The following is a 20,000-nucleotide window of genomic DNA, read 5'->3' on the forward strand; positions in this document are numbered from 1 at the left end:
ACTGGGATAAAAGTGTATAGTTTGGATATAAACACTGATGTCTACGGTAGTGATCACAATAGAGTAAATCACTTTATGAAAGTAACTTGACGCTTCAAATAAAGATTGTATCATTACGTCGTTACACCAGTAGGTGGCGACACGTGACCGCTAGGAATGTGTTTGTCATTGAATCGTTCATTCAAGAGATTCGTTCACAAACACTGATTCATCCAGTAAAGAAACAAGTGAAGTATTTACGAGTGAGTCATTGAATCATTCATACACCATTCACTTTTTTTAAATTAATTAATTCAAATTAACTCGATATTCGTGCGTGTGCGTGTGCGTGTGCGTGTGCGTGTGTGTGTGTGTGTGTGTGTGTGTGTGCGCGTACGTGTGTGTGTGTGAATATTGAGTGGTTCCTCTGTTCCATTTGTTTTGATCTATAAAAAATATATTTTTTTACTTTTGAGAAACGGGTTTTCTTGCTCCTGTCTTTCATCTCCTTTCCGTTCTTCCTAAAAAAAATCAGATTGGACACAGAGCAAAGGATTGAGGGAATAAATGAGATCTTTTTGAGCGCACGGTGACTCTGCATAAAACTGTGACCCAAAAATAGTAAAGCTTTCCTGTCAGAAAGCCGGAGAACGGTGGAAGATGCGGTTGTGTTCAGTTCCGCTTCTGATCCCATTCCAGTTCCTGTCCACTCCTCACTATTTACATTCACAAAACATACACATTCATACTGCAAATATATGCAAATATGTAAATTATTTTATTGTATTATAGAATTTATTAATATTTCGAATTTGTACATTACTAAAACTGAGACTAAAATGAAAATAATAATAATATGGATTTTAATTATTTTCATTTTAGTCTCAGTTTTAGTTATTCTGTTGTATGTTTTTGTCAGTTAAATTCAGTTTTTTAATGTCGTTTTAGGTTTTGTTATTTTTTTATCTCACTTTAGTTGTTATTTTGTTGTTACTTTTAGTACTAAAACTTCAGAAACATTCACAATTAACTAAAAAAAATCAAAAAAATGTTTTTTGTTACCATTAATTATTTTTCAATTACTGTATTTGTTTATTGTTTCAATTTGAATAATAATAAAAATAATTGATCATAACACTGTAAATTAAGTTGAATTTAAAACAAATAAAAAAAAGAAATGGAATTTTCTTTTATAATTGTCAGATTAACAATTTTTTTTCTCCTTTTTATAGTTTTATAGCTTTTTAAAATAATTTACACTACTGCTGTCAAATCGATTAATCACATCTAACGTGTGTGTGTGTGTGTGTGTGTAGAGAAGAGAAGAAAAGTGTGTGTGTGTGTGTGTGTGTGTGTGTGTGTGTGTGTGTGTGTGTGTGTGTGTGTGTGTGTGTGTGTGTGTGTGTGTGTAGAGAAAAGAAAAGTGTGTGTGTGAAAGGCACAGAATCTCACACAAACACCACGAGCACCAGCTTCAACATTAAAGCTTACACACACGACATGTGTGTGTGTGTGTGCATATATACTCTATATACACACACATATTATATATTGTATTTGTACAAACTTTTATGTTGGATGGGATTAGTTGATTGACAGCCTCAGTTGACTCAGGTTTTAATGAGAGGACGGTAGAGAGGAATGACAGGACACGATGGAGAGAGAGAAGCAGGACTGAACCCTCGTCTCCCGCTCAATGTGTGTGTGCTCACGCCGAGATCACGGCATCGCTCTAGACTCCGTGTAATGAACAGAGTTTGTGTAGACAGTTAATTGCAGTTGTACGTGTTAAAGCTAATGCTAATGATGTCGATGATGTGTTTGTTTTTACAGTGCATCAAGTCTTACATCTCTGACTGGCTTGTTGTCAACTACAAATATGAGGATTATTCCAGCGACTTCCGGCAGCTTCCCAGGTGAGGACCTACAGTACACCCAAACACACTACGGCCTGTGTGATTATAGCTGTAGGGACAGAGTGTGTGAGTGTGAGAGTCAGTCAGTTTGTGTGTGTGTGTGTGTGTGTGTGAGAGATTGTCAGCTCTTGGAAAGATGTGTGTGTTGAGCAGGAAATGTGTTTTTCTGGGTAACAATAGAGCAGAGGAACAGAGAGTGAGGTCATCATCTCCACACACACACACACACACACACACACACACACACACACACACACACACACACACACACACACACACACACAGACCCTTTAACCATTTAAATGGACATCTGTTTTTTTCATCTGTTAATGACACAAAGTTGATCAGGATGAGAGAGCGGCCAAGATCTGATTAACTAAAGAAGACAAAAACTTTCATTACGAAGTCATTTTTCCAAACATTACATAAAGCTGAACGGATAAGAAGTTTAAGATATAGATGTCATTCCGGTATATTACAAATTAAATTAAATGACTAAATTTCACAACTCTTGAGCAGTGGTGTAAGTGCTGTCATTCCCGTGTGAATCTGAATCTGTGTTTGTGTTGTTTACAGCAAAGTGTGCAGACCTGATCATTTAGCACAGCATGTTTTTGAGGTGGATGAAGACGTGGATAAAGATGAGGTAAATAACACACACACACACACACACACACACACACACACACACACAGACACACAGACACACACACACACCACCTAGCACTGTTGCTGAACTCTGAGACTGGGGATAAGTGCTGTTTTCATCATGGGAGACTGACCTCAGCGAGCTCGGCTACATCATTCGCAGTGCTTCATGGGAGTGGGCGGAGCTAAAGACCTCTCTATAGGCGTGTTTTGTTTGTTACGGATCTCTGATTGGTGGAAGTTTCTGTACTGCATCATGGGTAATGTAGTATTTCACCACGAAATCCACGGATTATTTTGCAATAATGCTGGCTGACGGCAACAGAAGCAAATGCCATGTATTAATGACCTAGCTCACAGCAGGGCTGTCTTTGAAGCTTTATAAGTCAAAATCAATAGACCCCTCTTCAGTTAGTACACATTGTGATGTGTTTAGTGGGCGGAGCTTAGGTGGAGGCAGAACGATCCCTCTGGCCGCTTCACTAACGCTAGTCTGCAAGTTTTGTTGGCTTGTTTCTTTAACAATGACTGGAGAAAATCCGATTTTATCTTAATGTGCAAGCTCACTCACTTTCCAGGACCGCGTTTGTTATTTAAAAAAGTTAATTTTAATGGACGGCACTAGATAGGCCGACCCGTACACACTCACTCGATGATGGACGATCTGACAGGATGAATCCTCCGGTCGAGTGACTTCTACTTCTGATTATTTGATTATTCTTTCTTACCAGGTTCTTCAAAAAGTCTAGTCACAGTCAATCACAACAATGTATACAATCATAGATGATTGACAATTAATCACAATAGTTTAGAAAACATTATGCGCTAAAAGTTCAAATTGGGGCCTGTACTCGGCCAATTCTTGCACACAACAACACAAGATGATGCCGGATCTGTGCTGGCATTGCCGCCTCCAGTTTCCCTCTTTTTTTTATTAATTTTTTTATTGAGAGCATTATATAAACAAAGAAGGAAACCGTCCCAATGTAGAACGAATAAACGAAAGAAGAAGAAAAAGACACAAGACAGGGGCATATAACTAATCAGAAAAAAGATTACATATCAAAGGAAAAGATTAAAATACTTGTAAAGCCTTCTTTTAAAGTAATGTTGTACTTCAGTAAGCAAAACATAGAGAAGTGGTTTCTGGCCTGAACATTGACTCCAGTTATTCCTTTGTTTCGCCTCCAGCGAACGCCGTGACGCAATTAACCGTTCGCAAAGACCCGCCCCCCTTAGTTACTGTCGCTATGCCCGACAAGCTACACCGCTCTCACACACACACACACCATGTTCTCACGCAGTGAAAAATACATCGTGGAGCAGAGAGACACTGACAACACGCTGACAGACAGGACAGACCAGCTTACTTTTCATTACCGGTACTTTTGATATTAAACATTTTAAACAGTCTCACCTTTCAAATTTGGTCATTTTTGAATAGAAATTTAAACAATAAATAGCGTTTTGTGGCTCTTTAATGTGTGTGTCAGATCGCTGTGTCGCCTCAGTTAAAGCCGCTCGTGAACCGATCATCTCTTCCTTCTAGTTCATTTATAGCATCAAATAAACATGAATGAACATCAGAAGGAATGTTGTTTTAACCGTGGAAAGGCGTCAGTACACTCCGCTTCTCAAGCTCAAATCCTCGCATGTTAATCTACTCACTCTCCTGACCGCTTTGTCCGACAAAATGGCGGATGGCGAAGTATGATTGGTCAGATCACCTGTCAATCAAGCTCCCTGCGAAGGGTCAATCGTGACGTCGGCGCACAAAGGGTTTTTACTTGCGTAACGCAACTGTTGCGATCCATAGTAAAGCAAAGACGTTTCACAATGTGGACGGTTTATAATTAAAAGTCCCACATTATTCATAACGTTTTTTTCCTGATTAATATTGGTATTTTGAAGGTAAAATATATATATTTTTAAACTAGTTTATTTTTGTATTCTACTACATTAAATAAGTTTGCTTTGTAAATGTCTCCTTGTAACCCTTGTCCATTTTTTGATAAGTATCATTGCAACAAAAGTGATTTGTTCATTGTTCATAAGTCAGTAAACACTTCTTTTAAAAACTTCATAATATTTTTACTTGCACCTCATAATATTCAATCTGGATACCACAGACCCCTTAGTCTCATATTGAAATATTTACCATTTTTGATGAAAGAGATCCGTCCCAAACTCTACCCAGCGTTACCCCAAAATATCATTAGGCCTTTTTCTTTTAATATTTGAAACATAGTATGATATGAGCAGTGTTGTGCCTGAACGCGTTCATTGAACTCGTTCATATTTTGGGCGAACGTGAACTGAACGTACTGTATTACTGCCTGATGCACGTTACTGTGAACTCATTCATTCTGGTGTCAGTGAACGGCACGCTCTCTCAGTTTAACTTCGTTCAATAGGGTGCCAGATTTCTATAGAGCCTTCCAGGCAAAAACCGGCTAAAACACCCCGTAAGCGGCCTTAATATGTAGTGGAAAAACACCCAATCTGGCAACACCCTCCACCAGTGTCTACCGACTCTCTTGTTCGATCTCGTTCATCAAAATGAACAAATCTTTTTTCCGAGTCCTTTCGTTCATTTAAGGGGCTTTAAATGTTATACGATTAACTGGCAAATTCCCCGAACACATCCACTTACGCAATCTTGATCATATTCTGAATTATTAAATCATTATAATGCAGTCAAAAATCGTTTACAGGGAACATAAATAATTACTTTACCTTCCGAGTCTTTCGTTCATTTGTCACGTGACAGACGCAATGAATGGATTCATGAACGACTCATCACTAAAATCAAAACAAAAAGCAGCATGTAGGCGTCACATGATCATTTAAACGAGTTTTATGACAAGGTCGGTGAGGATGGGAAACATCTGACGCACAGCTTCAGTGTTAAAACTGATTGAATAATTGCTGTGCTTCTATATGGGCTGTGGCAATCATTCTGAAAAATAATAGCTCGCAGCAACATGAAAAAAAAAAGAACTATGAACTAGTTCATGTAGAAAGTGAACTTTCCCAACACTGGATATGAGATGCACTGACACTAATGCCACACTATTAGGATAATGTGTAAGTTGTACCAGTGGATCCAGGTTTTCCCAGAATGGACATGACCTGACATAATCCCTTCTGGCTCGTTCCTACCCAGAATTCATCTTTCCATGAATGCATCCCACAGATTTAATTCCACTAATCAGCTTCCCACTCAAGTTTGAGTCACGTTTCTTATTTTAGCCTGTGTGTGTGTGTGTGTGTGTGTGTGTGTGTGTGTGTGTGTGTGTGTGTGTGTGTGTGTGTGTGTGTGTGTGTGTGTGTGTGCGTGTGCGTGTGCGTGCGCGCGTGCGTGCGTGTGCGTGTGTGTGCGCGTGCGTGTGCGTGCGCGCGTGCGTGCGTGCGCGTGTGTGCGTGCGTGTGTGTGTGTGTGTGTGCAGTCCATCAGACTGATAATCTCAGGCCGTGGGTTTGAGGAACTCAATATAAATGAGTTTTGGCCTGTACTAATTTGGTTGCTGACAGATTTCTTGTGTTTATAGAAAGTTGAGTGTGTTTTAGGCATCGCTGTAAACACACAGCCAACCGCTGATGGCCATCCAACGGCACAGCCAATCATAACAGCTCGCCACATCAAGCTCTTACATCACAGCCCGTCACAATCATCGGCTGGTTTCACCAACTTTAACATTTCTCAGTGATGGTTGCTGGAATTAGATTTTCTAATCGTTGCATCTCGGCCAAATATTGTCCTATCCTAACAAACCATACATCAATGAAACGCTTAGTTATTCAGCTTTAAGATTATGGATTATTCTCAATTTCAGAAAATCGACCCATGTGACTGGTTTTGTGGTCCAGGGTCACATTTGAGTTCCCATATTTGACCTTCACATGTCACTTTCATATTTAAAGTAATGTTAACAAACCCGTAACCACAAGTATTAACTGATAACAAGTTTATGTGAATGATGAAAATCATAGTAAATCATTGTAATAACACACACTTGCATTGAAGGAAAGACACTAACTTACAACTTACGTACGCATTACACGTTTGTGTTGCTCCACGTTTAGTTGAAACATATAAACTAAACATTAACGTCCAGCGTCAGCTCGTGGTTCACTTTTGCTGTGAACACTTTACTGACTTTTATAAAATCATGTTCAAAGTCTCAAATATGATCGTCAGGCTTTTGAGGAAGTTTATTTGTATATATCTTTCAAGTTTTAATCATAATTGTATTGTATTGCATTATATGTTTTAAAACTAAGCATTTGAATATTATCTTACTAAGACATTATTGGCAGATATAGAGAGATGACTGATATTCATATGCATTTCATACAGTCATAACAATCTCTGAGTGAATTGAGCCTGATCACAACACGCTCACATCCACAGCCCAGCCTGTCCAAGACTGTGTGTTGATCTCTGCGGACTGGAAAGCCCAGATAGTGTTTGTTCTGTGAGGTCTGAAGTATCCAGACTCCTCTGCCCACACAGGCGGTGTGTGTGTGTGTGTGTGTGTGTGTCTGCAGAGTGTCAAGAGTACAGCCATAAGGAGTGTTTAACTGGTGATTCACGGACGAATTGACCCATTGTACAAAAGTTTTTTTTTCTTTTCAGCACCATTTCAAGGCCCGTTCACAACGATAACTATAACGCTATAACTATAAATATATTAGCATCCACACCAGCAGACCATAAAGTTGCGTCATCCGCCGCTTTAAAAGCATTCTGATTGGCTTTTTATTAGTTCATCAGCTGGAAAAACAATCGTTCTGAGAGTGATTCCAACGTTATTGTTGTTATCATAGTTGTGGTGTGGACTCGGCTATCCTTTTATATTTAGATAAACGTTAGAACTACACTAGGCCTACATCTTTATCTTTATTGTTATTATTGGTATAGTTATCGTCCTTGGTGTAAACAGGCCTACAGGTGAATAGGGTAAGATTTTAAAATAATAGATATCACCATGAAACTTCCTCAGTTGATTACTTACACAAGTATACAAAAAAAATGTAGTACAAGTTTTTAATTTTTTTTATGTGAAATTATGCAAATTAGGCATTATCATTAAATATGCGCAATTTTGCATATATTTTCGGTAGATAGATCTGAACACATGATAAATTAATTTTGTTTACACACAGGATGAAAAAAGATTTCAGGAGATATGCTTTCATTACCTAGGAAATCTAAATTTACTGTCCATAGCCTTAAAAAAACAATTTTCGCCATATTTTTTTTTATTAAAATGTCACATAAATCAGGCCAGGAATGATTTATTAACAAATCCCTCAGAACATATCTTCAGAATACTGCTAAGTGTATAACAGGAGAGTTTGGTGTACATCGGTGCTACATAGGCTGAGATGTTTCGACTGGAGAATGACAAAAAACTCATTTTGAGAAAAAGGCATTTAAAGATTTGTAATGTAAAAAATCATACTTTTTTAGTAGAAACAACTATTTACTGACACAATATCTTATCAAATCATTAGCAACAACAATAAAAACCACCTAAATCATATCAAAACTTATAAACACAGCATTTATGGCCTTCAACTGAGCCGAAAAAGTCAAAAACACACATCTAAGTGTCAGAGCGCATCACGTGATGCATCTGAACCAATCACGGCGTCAGAAATTGACATCAGCCAATGAGATTTCGCTTTTAGAGTTAAATGCACATTGTACTTTCATGATTGGTTGCTGATTAAAAGGAAATGACCATATTTGGATCCGACAGCATTGTACAGGAGAGAGAGAGCTTCCCGGCGGTGTGTGTGATGACGGGGAGCAGAGAGAGGTCGCGGAGCAGCGGATGATGATTTAAAACGCCAACTTTTGTTGAATTTCGGATAAATCTACAGACGCAAATAGACAAAGTGTAGTAAAATAAAGACCTAAATGTGTATTTTGGACTTTTTTTCACCACAAGTCTGAAAGAAGACATGTTATTGAAGACAAATAGCCCAAAATCTCTAAATTGACCAGTGAAAAAAAAAAACGCAACGACTCGCCTTAACAGTACACAACAGATTTTCTGATTATTTCTCCTTTCTAATACATCTTTTCTCAAATATTGTACGTTTTGTCTCTTAGCAGAACATACCAACACAGTCTCATGGCAATTCATAACTATTTTATACTGTACGCTTTGGCGAATTGGTATAAATGTGTACCTTTAGCACTGCTTATGTCCCAATGAGGGTTACATTTATAGGTGGAGTCATGGGTGGACCTTCACGCTCATTACAAAAAGTTAAGATTAAAGATCAAATTAAGATTGCCCAGTTGTAGCATGCAGTTCTCCAGATGCCATTTAGGTTTTGATTTCTATAAAATTCTCTATATCCAAGCAAATTAGACTTACACAACCAGTCAAAAGTTTAGAATAATTCTAAATTACATTTTTTATGATTTAATGTTTAAAAAATGTGTTCTGTGTTGTTCTCTGACTCAGGTTTATCTGAGGTTCTGTTCAGTTGTGGGTCTGGATTCTGTTCTTTCTCCATAATGCGACTCCCACTTTGTTCAATCTGCAGGATCAAACATACAAGCTGTCATCACAAAACTATCTCGTGTGTGTGTGTGTGTGTGTGTGTGTGTGTGTGTGTGTGTGTGTGTGTGTGTGTGTGTGCAGGACACGGCCTCTCTTGGCTCTCAGAAGGGTGGTCTCATTAAACAGGGCTGGCTACACAAAGGCAACGTGAACAGCGCCATCAGCGTCACCATGAGGGTGAGACTCCTCACTTCTGAACATTATGTCTGTTATTATGACTATGCACTTGTTTACATTCACTTCTTTTTTCCCCTCAGTCTTTTAAACGGAGGTATTTCCACCTGGCGCAGTTGGGTGACGGGTCGTATAACCTCAACTTCTACAAGGATGAGAAGATCAACAAAGAGCCCAAGGGGACCATCTTCCTGGACTCCTGTATGGGGGTGGTGCAGGTGTGTAGAGCAACTCAACTCTTCCCTACATTCAGTTCGGAAACGGGCATCGTATTAATGTCACAACTGTGAACTCGCTGTCATTTCACCACATTATCATACAGAAGTGTTAAAGGCACAGTCTGTTTCATTAGTGAGAGGCTGAAAAATGCTCATGAAAAACGTAATCATGACATTTTTACTGCAAGAACACCTGTGAAAAAGAAGCTTAAAGGATTAGTTCACTTTAAAAAAAACTTTTGCTGATAATTTACTCACCCCGATGTCATCAAGATGTCCATGTCTTTCTTTCTTCAGTCGAAAAGAAATGAAGGTTTTTGATGAACACATTTCTCCATATAATGGACGTCAATGGGGACCAAACGGTTCAAGGTCCAGATGACAGTGTCAGCGCCGCTTCAACGGGCTTTAAACGACACCAGACGACGAATACGGCTCTTATCTAGCGAAACCATCGTCATTTCACAAATAAATAAAAAAGTTTAAGTTTTATAAGCACATACGCTCACCTTGCTCTGTTCTGTGATGCGCGTTCGCGACGTCACGTAATACGCAGTTACGCTGTAAAGGTCATGCTTCACCGAGTCAGTGTTTACAGATGTGCGGAAGGAGGACCATACACACATATTCAAATGTCTTTGTGTCAGTTTATCGTTTAAAATGCCCATCTCGTGTGTGTATCCTGGTGTTGTAATATTAAAAAGCCTAAAAGAAAATTTCCGTCAGGACAGACATTTTTGACTTTTCACAGAAGCGTGACCTTTTCAACGTAACTGCGTATTACATGACGTCACGAACGCGCATCACAGAACAGAGCAAGGCGAGCGTTTGTGCTTATAAAACTTAAACTTTTTTATTTATTTTTTAAATGACGATGGTTTCGCTAGATAAGACCCGTATTCATCGTCTGGTGTCGTGTAAAGCCCGTTGAAGCGGCGCTGACACTGTCATCTGGACCTTGAACCGTTTGGTCCCCAGTGAAGTCCATTATATGGAGAAATGTGTTCATCAAAAACCTTCATTTCTTTTCCACTGAAGAAAGAAAGACATGGACATCTTGATGACATCTGGGTGAGTAAATTATCAGCAAAAGTTTTTTTAAAAGTGAACTAATCCTTTAATTGTATTAAATATGCACTTGTAGTGTTTTCTAATAATAATATTAATGAAATAAAAAAATAAGTGCACTTCAAGACTGTTTCTTAACACATGATTATAATTGCATCTATAGTGTGTTATTTAATATTACATTTAAAGTTACTATATTTTAATTTGACTAAATTGCAACATTAGCAGTACAAATGTGTATTTATAAATATAAAATTAAATACATGACACGCAATTTTTAATACATATTTACATATTTTTAATGTGTCTTTTAATGTAGTTTTAATACAAGTATGTTTTATTTGACCATAAATGCTTGTCGGTTAACCATATTTCAATAGAATAGAAGTAATTATGAAATGACATGTACTTAAGTGGGTCAAAACGACAATCTAAAGTTCAGATAATTGCATTTAATATGAATTTAAACTATAATACCTTAATTGCGGATAACATGCAATTGAGTGTCTTAAAACATTACACTAATTTAGCATTTTTCAGTATATTCTTTAAAAATATATAAAGTCTATTTTAAAGTGTACTTCGAAACTGTTCAGTGGAAAGGAGAGCTGAGCATTATGGGAGGAAAGAAAAGAGCGAGTGAGGGATGAAAGCTGTGTTTTGATAATTGATAAGCGTTCTCTCTGGGACTGGATTTTCCACAAACACTCCCAGAATACAGCGCTACACCCACACCGGCTCCCGAGCTATTTTAGTGAGGAATGTTCTGGAACCTGTGGCCAAAATCCCTCATAGGTATGGTCAACACACCAGCGTCACACCCTGCATGCGTTTCTGTCGTTATCTGTAATGAGCTGTATCCGCTAAACTAGCCCCTGACCCCTGACCCCTGACCTCTGACACACCCCTCGCCTCCACAGAGCACTGGGTCTTACTGCATTAAAGGAAAAAATAAGTATGTAAGTAATTACATTACCCCAAAATATGTTCATAAAATGTATTACTTTAAATGTAAGTATATTATGTACATTTTATACTACTATATATATATATATATATATATATATATATATATATATATATATATATATATACATTTTAAAGTATGCGTACATCACATTACATCGCGCCATCGTGTCGTACTGACTTTAAGCTAATTTTAATAAAAAATAAAAAAACTCATCCTTCAGATTAATGAACATAAAAATATTAGCTTTTGATAAATTGTCATGAAAATAATGTCAAAATGAAAAAAATCACAGCCTAAAAATAGGCAACTTTATGTTAAATAGAACTTGGCTTTGGACCCAAACATGTTTTCATACAATTCATCCATTCATATCCCACTCATAAACGCGTGAATCTTCCAGCATCGCCCCAGTAGAGGAGTGTGTGGTGTTGATCCCACTCATAAACGCGTGAATCTTCCAGCATCGCCCCGGTAGAGGAGTGTGTGGTGTGTATGTGGTCTCAGCACATTCCCTCCGTCTGAAGTACACACATCTGCCAGCTTCACAGAAACCCCCGACCGCTCCGGGCTCGAGCTGTTGTCTTTCCCTGACCAAACGCCCCGGCTCTTGTGTTGTGAAACCCATCCCTTTAAAGACACTTAACCCATAAAACCTGGAATCTGGCGGCTTCTAGGATTGTTTTACATGGTTTAAGTTGTACACATGATAATCTGAACGTCTCAGTTCACTCGCCATCGGCAGGTGTGAGTTTATTTCCATCGCTTTTTGTCAAGTCACCTTCATTTATACAGCGCTTTAACAAGATTGTATCAAAGCAGGTTTACAGTGATAATAGGAGATAACAGTAACAGAGGTTGTGTTGGCTTTACAGCAGCTCTAGAATGAAGTTATTGTCCAGCTAAAGTTAGGTTTGATCGATTCACTTCCGTCGCAAAGATCATTAGTTATTAACTTAACTTACACAGCAGAAAACCCTTACCTCCTTAAGTGTCACCAAAGCCATTACATATTTAAAACAGTAATATCCTATACTAAACCTAAACTAATCTTGACAAACTATATATCATTTGAAAGCTTACATATTTGGTGACTGATTTTCTAAATAAATTACAGAGGAGCCGTAATTTATCAATTTGCAACAAGAATATGTTCATACTCCTAAGGCGTGTTCAGACCTTTATTTTCAAATAGTGATGAACATGAAAAATCATGAAAGAATGGTAGAAACCTCAGTTTGTTTTCATGCCAAGAGTTCAAAAGATAGCATCTGTTCAATTCTTTTAGAAAAAAAAGGTCTGAAAATATTTTAAAAATAAAGAAAAAACACATGTGGAAATGGAGGCGCCCTTATATGGGCAGTAATGTCAACTAGTGGAGAAATGTGGTACTGCGCCCAAAGAAAATCTCACTGAAAGCTCATTATTTTGAGATATCAACCTAAAATTTTCAGATTTTTGGCTTTGATTATTTTGCAGTTTTAGAGTCACCCAGGTTTTGAAAATATATATTTTATATAAAATATGAATAATTAAAATTTTTACATTTGTATATTTTCAGAAACTCAAACTTCTATAGCTTTTTTTCCTGTTTAACCGTCTTAATTTTTGTAACTTCTACACAAATTTGACAAATGTCTTCTTTAAAACAAGACAAATCTTACATCTATATTACAAAGCATTCTCGAATTACAAACATTTAAGTTCGGAATGTGCATTTTCATGTCTATTAGAAAAAAAGGGGGCGCTCCGGACGCTCACTCGCTCAACAACAGTGCCTGGCGCCTCCAGAACGCAAACCGTGTGTGTGTGTGTTGTATGTGTTTATATGTGTTGAGATGAGTTTTCTCTGCGTGTAGAACAGCCGTGTGCGCAGGTTTGCGTTCGAGCTGAAGATGCAGGATAAGAGCGGTTATGTCCTGGCCGCGGACTCTGAGAGCGAGATGGACGACTGGATCGGCACACTCAACCGGATCCTCAACAGCAGCTTTGAGCTCGCCATGCAGGACAAGAGGAACGGGGACTTACACGACGGTGTGTGTTCATCCCCGTTATACTGAACGCTCACTCATCTGGGCATTCCTGAGTCAAACACACACACACGAACCACACTGACCTCCACACATGAGAGTGACTGTACACACAATGACGAGAGAGAGTTGCTGTGGTGTAATGACGTTCTTCTGTTGTAGATGATGAGCCGGGGAAAAGCGATCACTCTTCTAGCAGTATGGACAGTTTTCAGGTCAGTCACACTTCAGTGAATCAACACAGAAATCCAAACTCAGCACTGGACAGAAAAACTCCAGCTTGAGTGGTTTCTAACTTTAACTTTCACTGGGCCCACCGGTGGGCCCAAAGTCATTACATATTTAAAACAGTAATATCCTATACTACACCTAAACCAATCTTGACAAACTATATATCATTTGAAAGCTTACAGTCACTTAAATCTCAACTCAAATCACAATCTCACTTAAAGCTCATTTTTTGAGATATCAACCTAAAATTTGAAACGCAATTTGTTCAGATTTTTGGCTTTGATTTATTTTTTTTGCAATTTTAGAGTCGACCAGGTTTTTGAAAAAATATATTTTATGTAAAATAGGAATAATTGAATTTTTTATATTGTACATTTCCATAAACTCAAACTTCTATAACTTTTTTTCACTTTCTTAATTTATTTCACTTCTACAAGTGAAGGGGGGTGACAGTTAACAGGTTAAAGGGATAGTTCACCCAAAAATGCAAATTGTGTCAGTAATTACCGTCGTGTCGTTCCAACCCCGTCAGACTTTCCTTCATCTTCCGAACACAAATTAAGGACCACAACAAAAAACTATAAAAATGATATCGATAATGAAAATATTTGGCAATGCCATTATCCATTAGTTGGGTCTGTGCTCTTATATCGTCTGAAGAGAAACACTGAATTTCAATGGTGTATGTTTGCTCAAAGCTAATTTACACTAGCATATAGAGGACATTAATGCTTAAATCATCAAATAAAAGCCACATATCACCCCAGTTTTGATTTCATGGGGCCTTTAAACCTTTGTGACAATGTTAAAGGGTTAGTTCACCCAAAAATAATAATTCTGTCAGTAATTACTCTCCCTCATGTTGTTCTTCAGTGTGGGCCTCGAGTGTGTTCACGTAGTGTAACAGCGCAGCGCTTCTGGGTTATACGTCAGAACGGAGGCTCACTATTGGCCAGCATCACCCGCATCACACCAGCGTCGGCCAATAGCGAGCCTACGTTGAGCCACTGTAGTCACTTGGACTATTTTACAGTGTTTTTACTAACTTTCTGGGCCGGCAAGTTTAAATTACAAAATTACGGGCTCAGATTTAATCACAAATATCATAATTTGTGTTCTGAAGATGTACGAAAGTCTGACGGGGTTGAACAACACAAGGGAGAGTAATTACTGACAGAGTTTACATTTTTGGGTGAACTAATCCTTTAATCTCTTCTGATTGGCCATTGCATTTAAGAAATAAACAGACATGTCTGATTGTCTATATTGCTCAACGCTCAAACACAGATGCGCTCTAGATCGTTTGCACATTTTGTGGGCCAAAGTACCTTATAAACTAAACCTTTTTCCCCAGGTGAGTAATACAAACCTCATCGTACACGTATGCCGTCATAATAACACTTTATTGTCTGACCTCTTAGAAGCCATCAGCATGCACAACTAAGAGATGTGATTATATAGAACGTATTAGACTTAATATTTCATTCTTTTTAGCTTGAGCATTATGATGTACTATGCTAACCTCATTTGAGCTGGACGTGAATGATGAACCACTTTGACTGATATGTGTGTGTTCTCCAGAGTGCCAGAGACATCGAGAGCAAGATGAGGAACGAGACACGGCTCAAACTCTTCACGCTGGACGCAGACTTACAGGTGAACTGCCTCTCTCTCACACACACACACACACACACACACACACACACACACACACACACACACACACACACACACACACACACACACACACACACACACACACACACACACACACACACACACACACATGTTTTACCAGATACACAAGTGGACTAATGTTCAAAAGTTTGGATTAAATGGCATTATATTGATCAAAAGTGACAGTAAAGATATATAGGCTAAAATGTTACAAAGATTATTTTTCAAATAAATGCTGTTCTTGAACTTTCTATACATCAAATAATCCTGAAAAATGTAATGAATCATGACAGAAATATGAAGCAGCATGACTGGTTTCAACATTGATAATAATCAGAAATATTGCAAATCATCATATTATACTAATTTGTGAAGGATCATGTGACACTGAAGACTGGAGTAATGATGCTGAAAATTCAGCTTTGGTCACAGGAATAAATTACACTTTACTATATATTCACATAGAAAACAGATATTTTGCATCGTAATATTTCACAAAATCACTGCATTTTTGATCTGGTGAGCAGAAGAGACTTCTTTCAAAATCCTTAAAAAAAATCTAACCAACCCCAAACTTTTGAACGGTGGTGTATAAAAACATGTCCAAACTCATGAACTCATCTTCCACTCTGAGCAGAAACTGGATTTCTCCGGGATGGAGCCGGAAGTGAAGCCCTTCGAGGAGAAGTTTGGGAAGCGGATCTTGGTGAACTGCAACGATCTGTCGTTTAACCTGCAGAGCTGTGTGGCGGAGAACGAGGAGGGACCGACCACTAATGTACCTCACCGTATTCACCTCAACCAGTTTACTGACACCTAATGCCCACAACCACAGTTTACTGACACCTAATGCCCACAACCACAGTTTACTGACACCTAATGCCCACAATCACAGTTTTCTGACACCTAATGCCCACAACCACAGTTTACTGACACCTAATGCCCACAATCACAGTTTACTGACACCTAATGCCCACAACCACAGTTTACTGACACCTAATGCCCACAATCACAGTTTTCTGACACCTAATGCCCACAACCACAGTTTACTGACACCTAATGCCCACAATCACAGTTTTCTGACACCTAATGCCCACAACCACAGTTTACTGACACCTAATGCCCACAACCACAGTTTACTGACATCTAATGCCCACAACCACAGTTTACTGACACCTAATGCCCACAATCACAGTTTACTGACACCTAATGCCCACAACCACAGTTAACTGACACCTAATGCCCACAACCACAGTTTACTGACATCTAATGCCCACAACCACAGTTTACTGACACCTAATGCCCACAACCACAGTTTACTGACACCTAATGCCCACAACCACAGTTTACTGACATCTAATACCCACAACCACAGTTTACTGACACCTAATGCCCACAACCACAGTTTACTGACACCTAATGCCCACAACCACAGTTTACTGACATCTAATGCCCACAACCACAGTTTACAGACACCTAATGCCCACAACCACAGTTTACTGACATCTAATGCCCACAACCACAGTTTACTGACTAATGCCCACAACCACAGTTTACTGACATCTAATGCCCACAACCACAGTTTACTGACATCTAATGCCCACAACCACAGTTTACAGAGCTGTGTTTCTAATGCCCACAACCACAGTTTACTGACATCTAATGCCCACAACCACAGTTTACTGACATCTAATGCCCACAACCACAGTTTACTGACATCTAATGCCCACAACCACAGTTTACTGACATCTAATGCCCACAACCACAGTTTACTGACATCTTAGCCCACAACCACAGTTTACTGACATCTAATGCCCACAATCACAGTTTACTGACATCTAATGCCCACAACCACAGTTTACTGACATCTAATGCCCACAACCACAGTTTACTGACACCTAATGCCCACAATCACAGTTTACTGACATCTAATGCCCACAATCACAGTTTACTGACATCTAATGCCCACAACCACAGTTTACTGACATCTAATGCCCATAACCACAGTTAACTGACATCTAATGCCCACAACCACAGTTTACTGAGATCTAATGCCCACAATCACATTTTACTGACATCTAATGCCCACAACCACAGTTAACTGACACCTAATGCCCACAATCACAGTTTACTGACACCTAATGCCCACAACCACAGTTAACTGACATCTAATGCCACACAACCACAGTTTACTGACATCTAATGCCCACAATCACAGTTTACTGACATCTAATGCCCACAACCACAGTTTACTGACATCTAATGCCCACAACCACAGTTTACTGACATCTAATGCCCACAATCACAGTTTACTGACATATAATGCCCACAACCACAGTTAACTGACATCTAATGCCCACAACCACATTTTACTGACACCTAATGCCCACAACCACAGTTAACTGACACCTAATGCCCACAATCACAGTTTACTGACATCTAATGCCCACAATCACAGTTTACTGACATCTAATGCCACACAACCACAGTTTACTGACATCTAATGCCCACAATCACAGTTTACTGACATCTAATGCCCACAATCACATTTTACTGACACCTAATGCCCACAACCACAGTTAACTGACACCTAATGCCCACAATCACAGTTTACTGACATATAATGCCCACAGTCACAGTTTACTGACATCTAATGCCCACAATCACAGTTTACTGACATATAATGCCCACAATCACAGTTTACTGACATCTAATGCCCACAATCACAGTTTACTGACATATAATGCCCACAATCACAGTTTACTGACATATAATGCCCACAATCACAGTTTACTGACATATAATGCCCACAGTCACAGTTTACTGACATCTAATGCCCACAATCACAGTTTACTGACATATAATGCCCACAATCACAGTTAACTGACACCTAATGCCCACAACCACAGTTTACTGACACCTATTGCCCACAATCACAGTTTACTGACATATAATGCCCACAATCACAGTTTACTGACATATAATGCCCACAATCACAGTTTACTGACATCTAATGCCCACAACCACAGTTTACTGACATCGAATGCCCACAATCACAGTTTACTGACATATAATGCCCACAATCACAGTTTACTGACATCGAATGCCCACAATCACAGTTTACTGACATCGAATGCCCACAATCACAGTTTACTGACATCTAATGCCCACAACCACAGTTTACTGACACCTAATGCCCACAATCACAGTTTACTGACATATAATGCCCACAATCACAGTTTACTGACATATAATGCCCACAATCACAGTTTACTGACATCGAATGCCCACAATCACAGTTTACTGACATATAATGCCCACAATCACAGTTTACTGACATCGAATGCCCACAATCACAGTTTACTGACATCTAATGCCCACAACCACAGTTTACTGACATCTAATGCCCACAACCACAGTTTACTGACATCTAATGCCCACAACCACAGTTTACTGACATCGAATGCCCACAATCACAGTTTACTGACATCTAATGCCCACAATCACAGTTTACTGACATCTAATGCCCACAATCACAGTTTACTGACATCTAATGCCCACAATCACAGTTTACTGACATCTAATGCCCACAATCACAGTTTACTGACATCTAATGCCCACAATCACAGTTTACTGACATCTAATGCCCACAACCACAGTTTACTGACACCTAATGCCCACAATCACAGTTTACTGACATCTAATGCCCACAACCACAGTTAACTGACATCTAATACCCACAATCACAGTTTACTGACATCTAATGCCCACAATCACAGTTTACTGACATCTAATGCCCACAATCACAGTTTACTGACATCTAATGCCCACAATCACAGTTTACTGACATCTAATGCCCACAATCACAGTTTACTGACATCTAATGCCCACAACCACAGTTTACTGACATCTAATACCCACAATCACAGTTTACTGACATCTAATACCCACAATCACAGTTTACTGACATCTAATGCCCACAACCACAGTTTACTGACATCTAATACCCACAATCACAGTTTACTGACATCTAATACCCACAATCACAGTTTACTGACATCTAATGCCCACAACCACAGTTTACTGACATCTAATACCCACAATCACAGTTTACTGACATATAATGCCCACAATCACAGTTTACTGACATCTAATGCCCACAACCACAGTTTACTGACACCTAATGCCCACAATCACAGTTTACTGACACCTAATGCCCACAATCACAGTTTACTGACACCTAATGCCCACAACCACAGTTTACTGACATCTAATGCCCACAACCACAGTTTACTGACATCTAATGCCCACAACCACAGTTTACTGACATCTAATGCCCACAACCACAGTTTACTGACATCGAATGCCCACAATCACAGTTTACTGACATCTAATGCCCACAACCACAGTTTACTGACATCGAATGCCCACAATCACAGTTTACTGACATCTAATACCCACAACCACAGTTTACTGACATCTAATGCCCACAACCACAGTTAACTGAC

General features: G+C 38.9%; 1 protein-coding gene across 1 annotated transcript in view; it reads left to right on the forward strand.

Moving 5' to 3' along the window:
- Positions 1-20,000, forward strand: part of LOC307001495 (dedicator of cytokinesis protein 9) — a 146,312-nt gene that overhangs the window by 67,360 nt on the left and 58,952 nt on the right. Inside the window, 8 exon segments of the mRNA XM_079618086.1 lie at positions 1,813-1,895; positions 2,472-2,541; positions 9,209-9,304; positions 9,385-9,519; positions 13,414-13,588; positions 13,747-13,799; positions 15,397-15,471; positions 16,130-16,270. Coding sequence (XP_079474212.1) covers positions 1,813-1,895; positions 2,472-2,541; positions 9,209-9,304; positions 9,385-9,519; positions 13,414-13,588; positions 13,747-13,799; positions 15,397-15,471; positions 16,130-16,270 — 828 coding nt within the window.

Source organism: Phoxinus phoxinus (genome assembly GCF_949152265.1).
Source record: "Phoxinus phoxinus genome assembly, chromosome: 7".
NCBI lineage: Eukaryota > Metazoa > Chordata > Actinopteri > Cypriniformes > Leuciscidae > Phoxinus > Phoxinus phoxinus.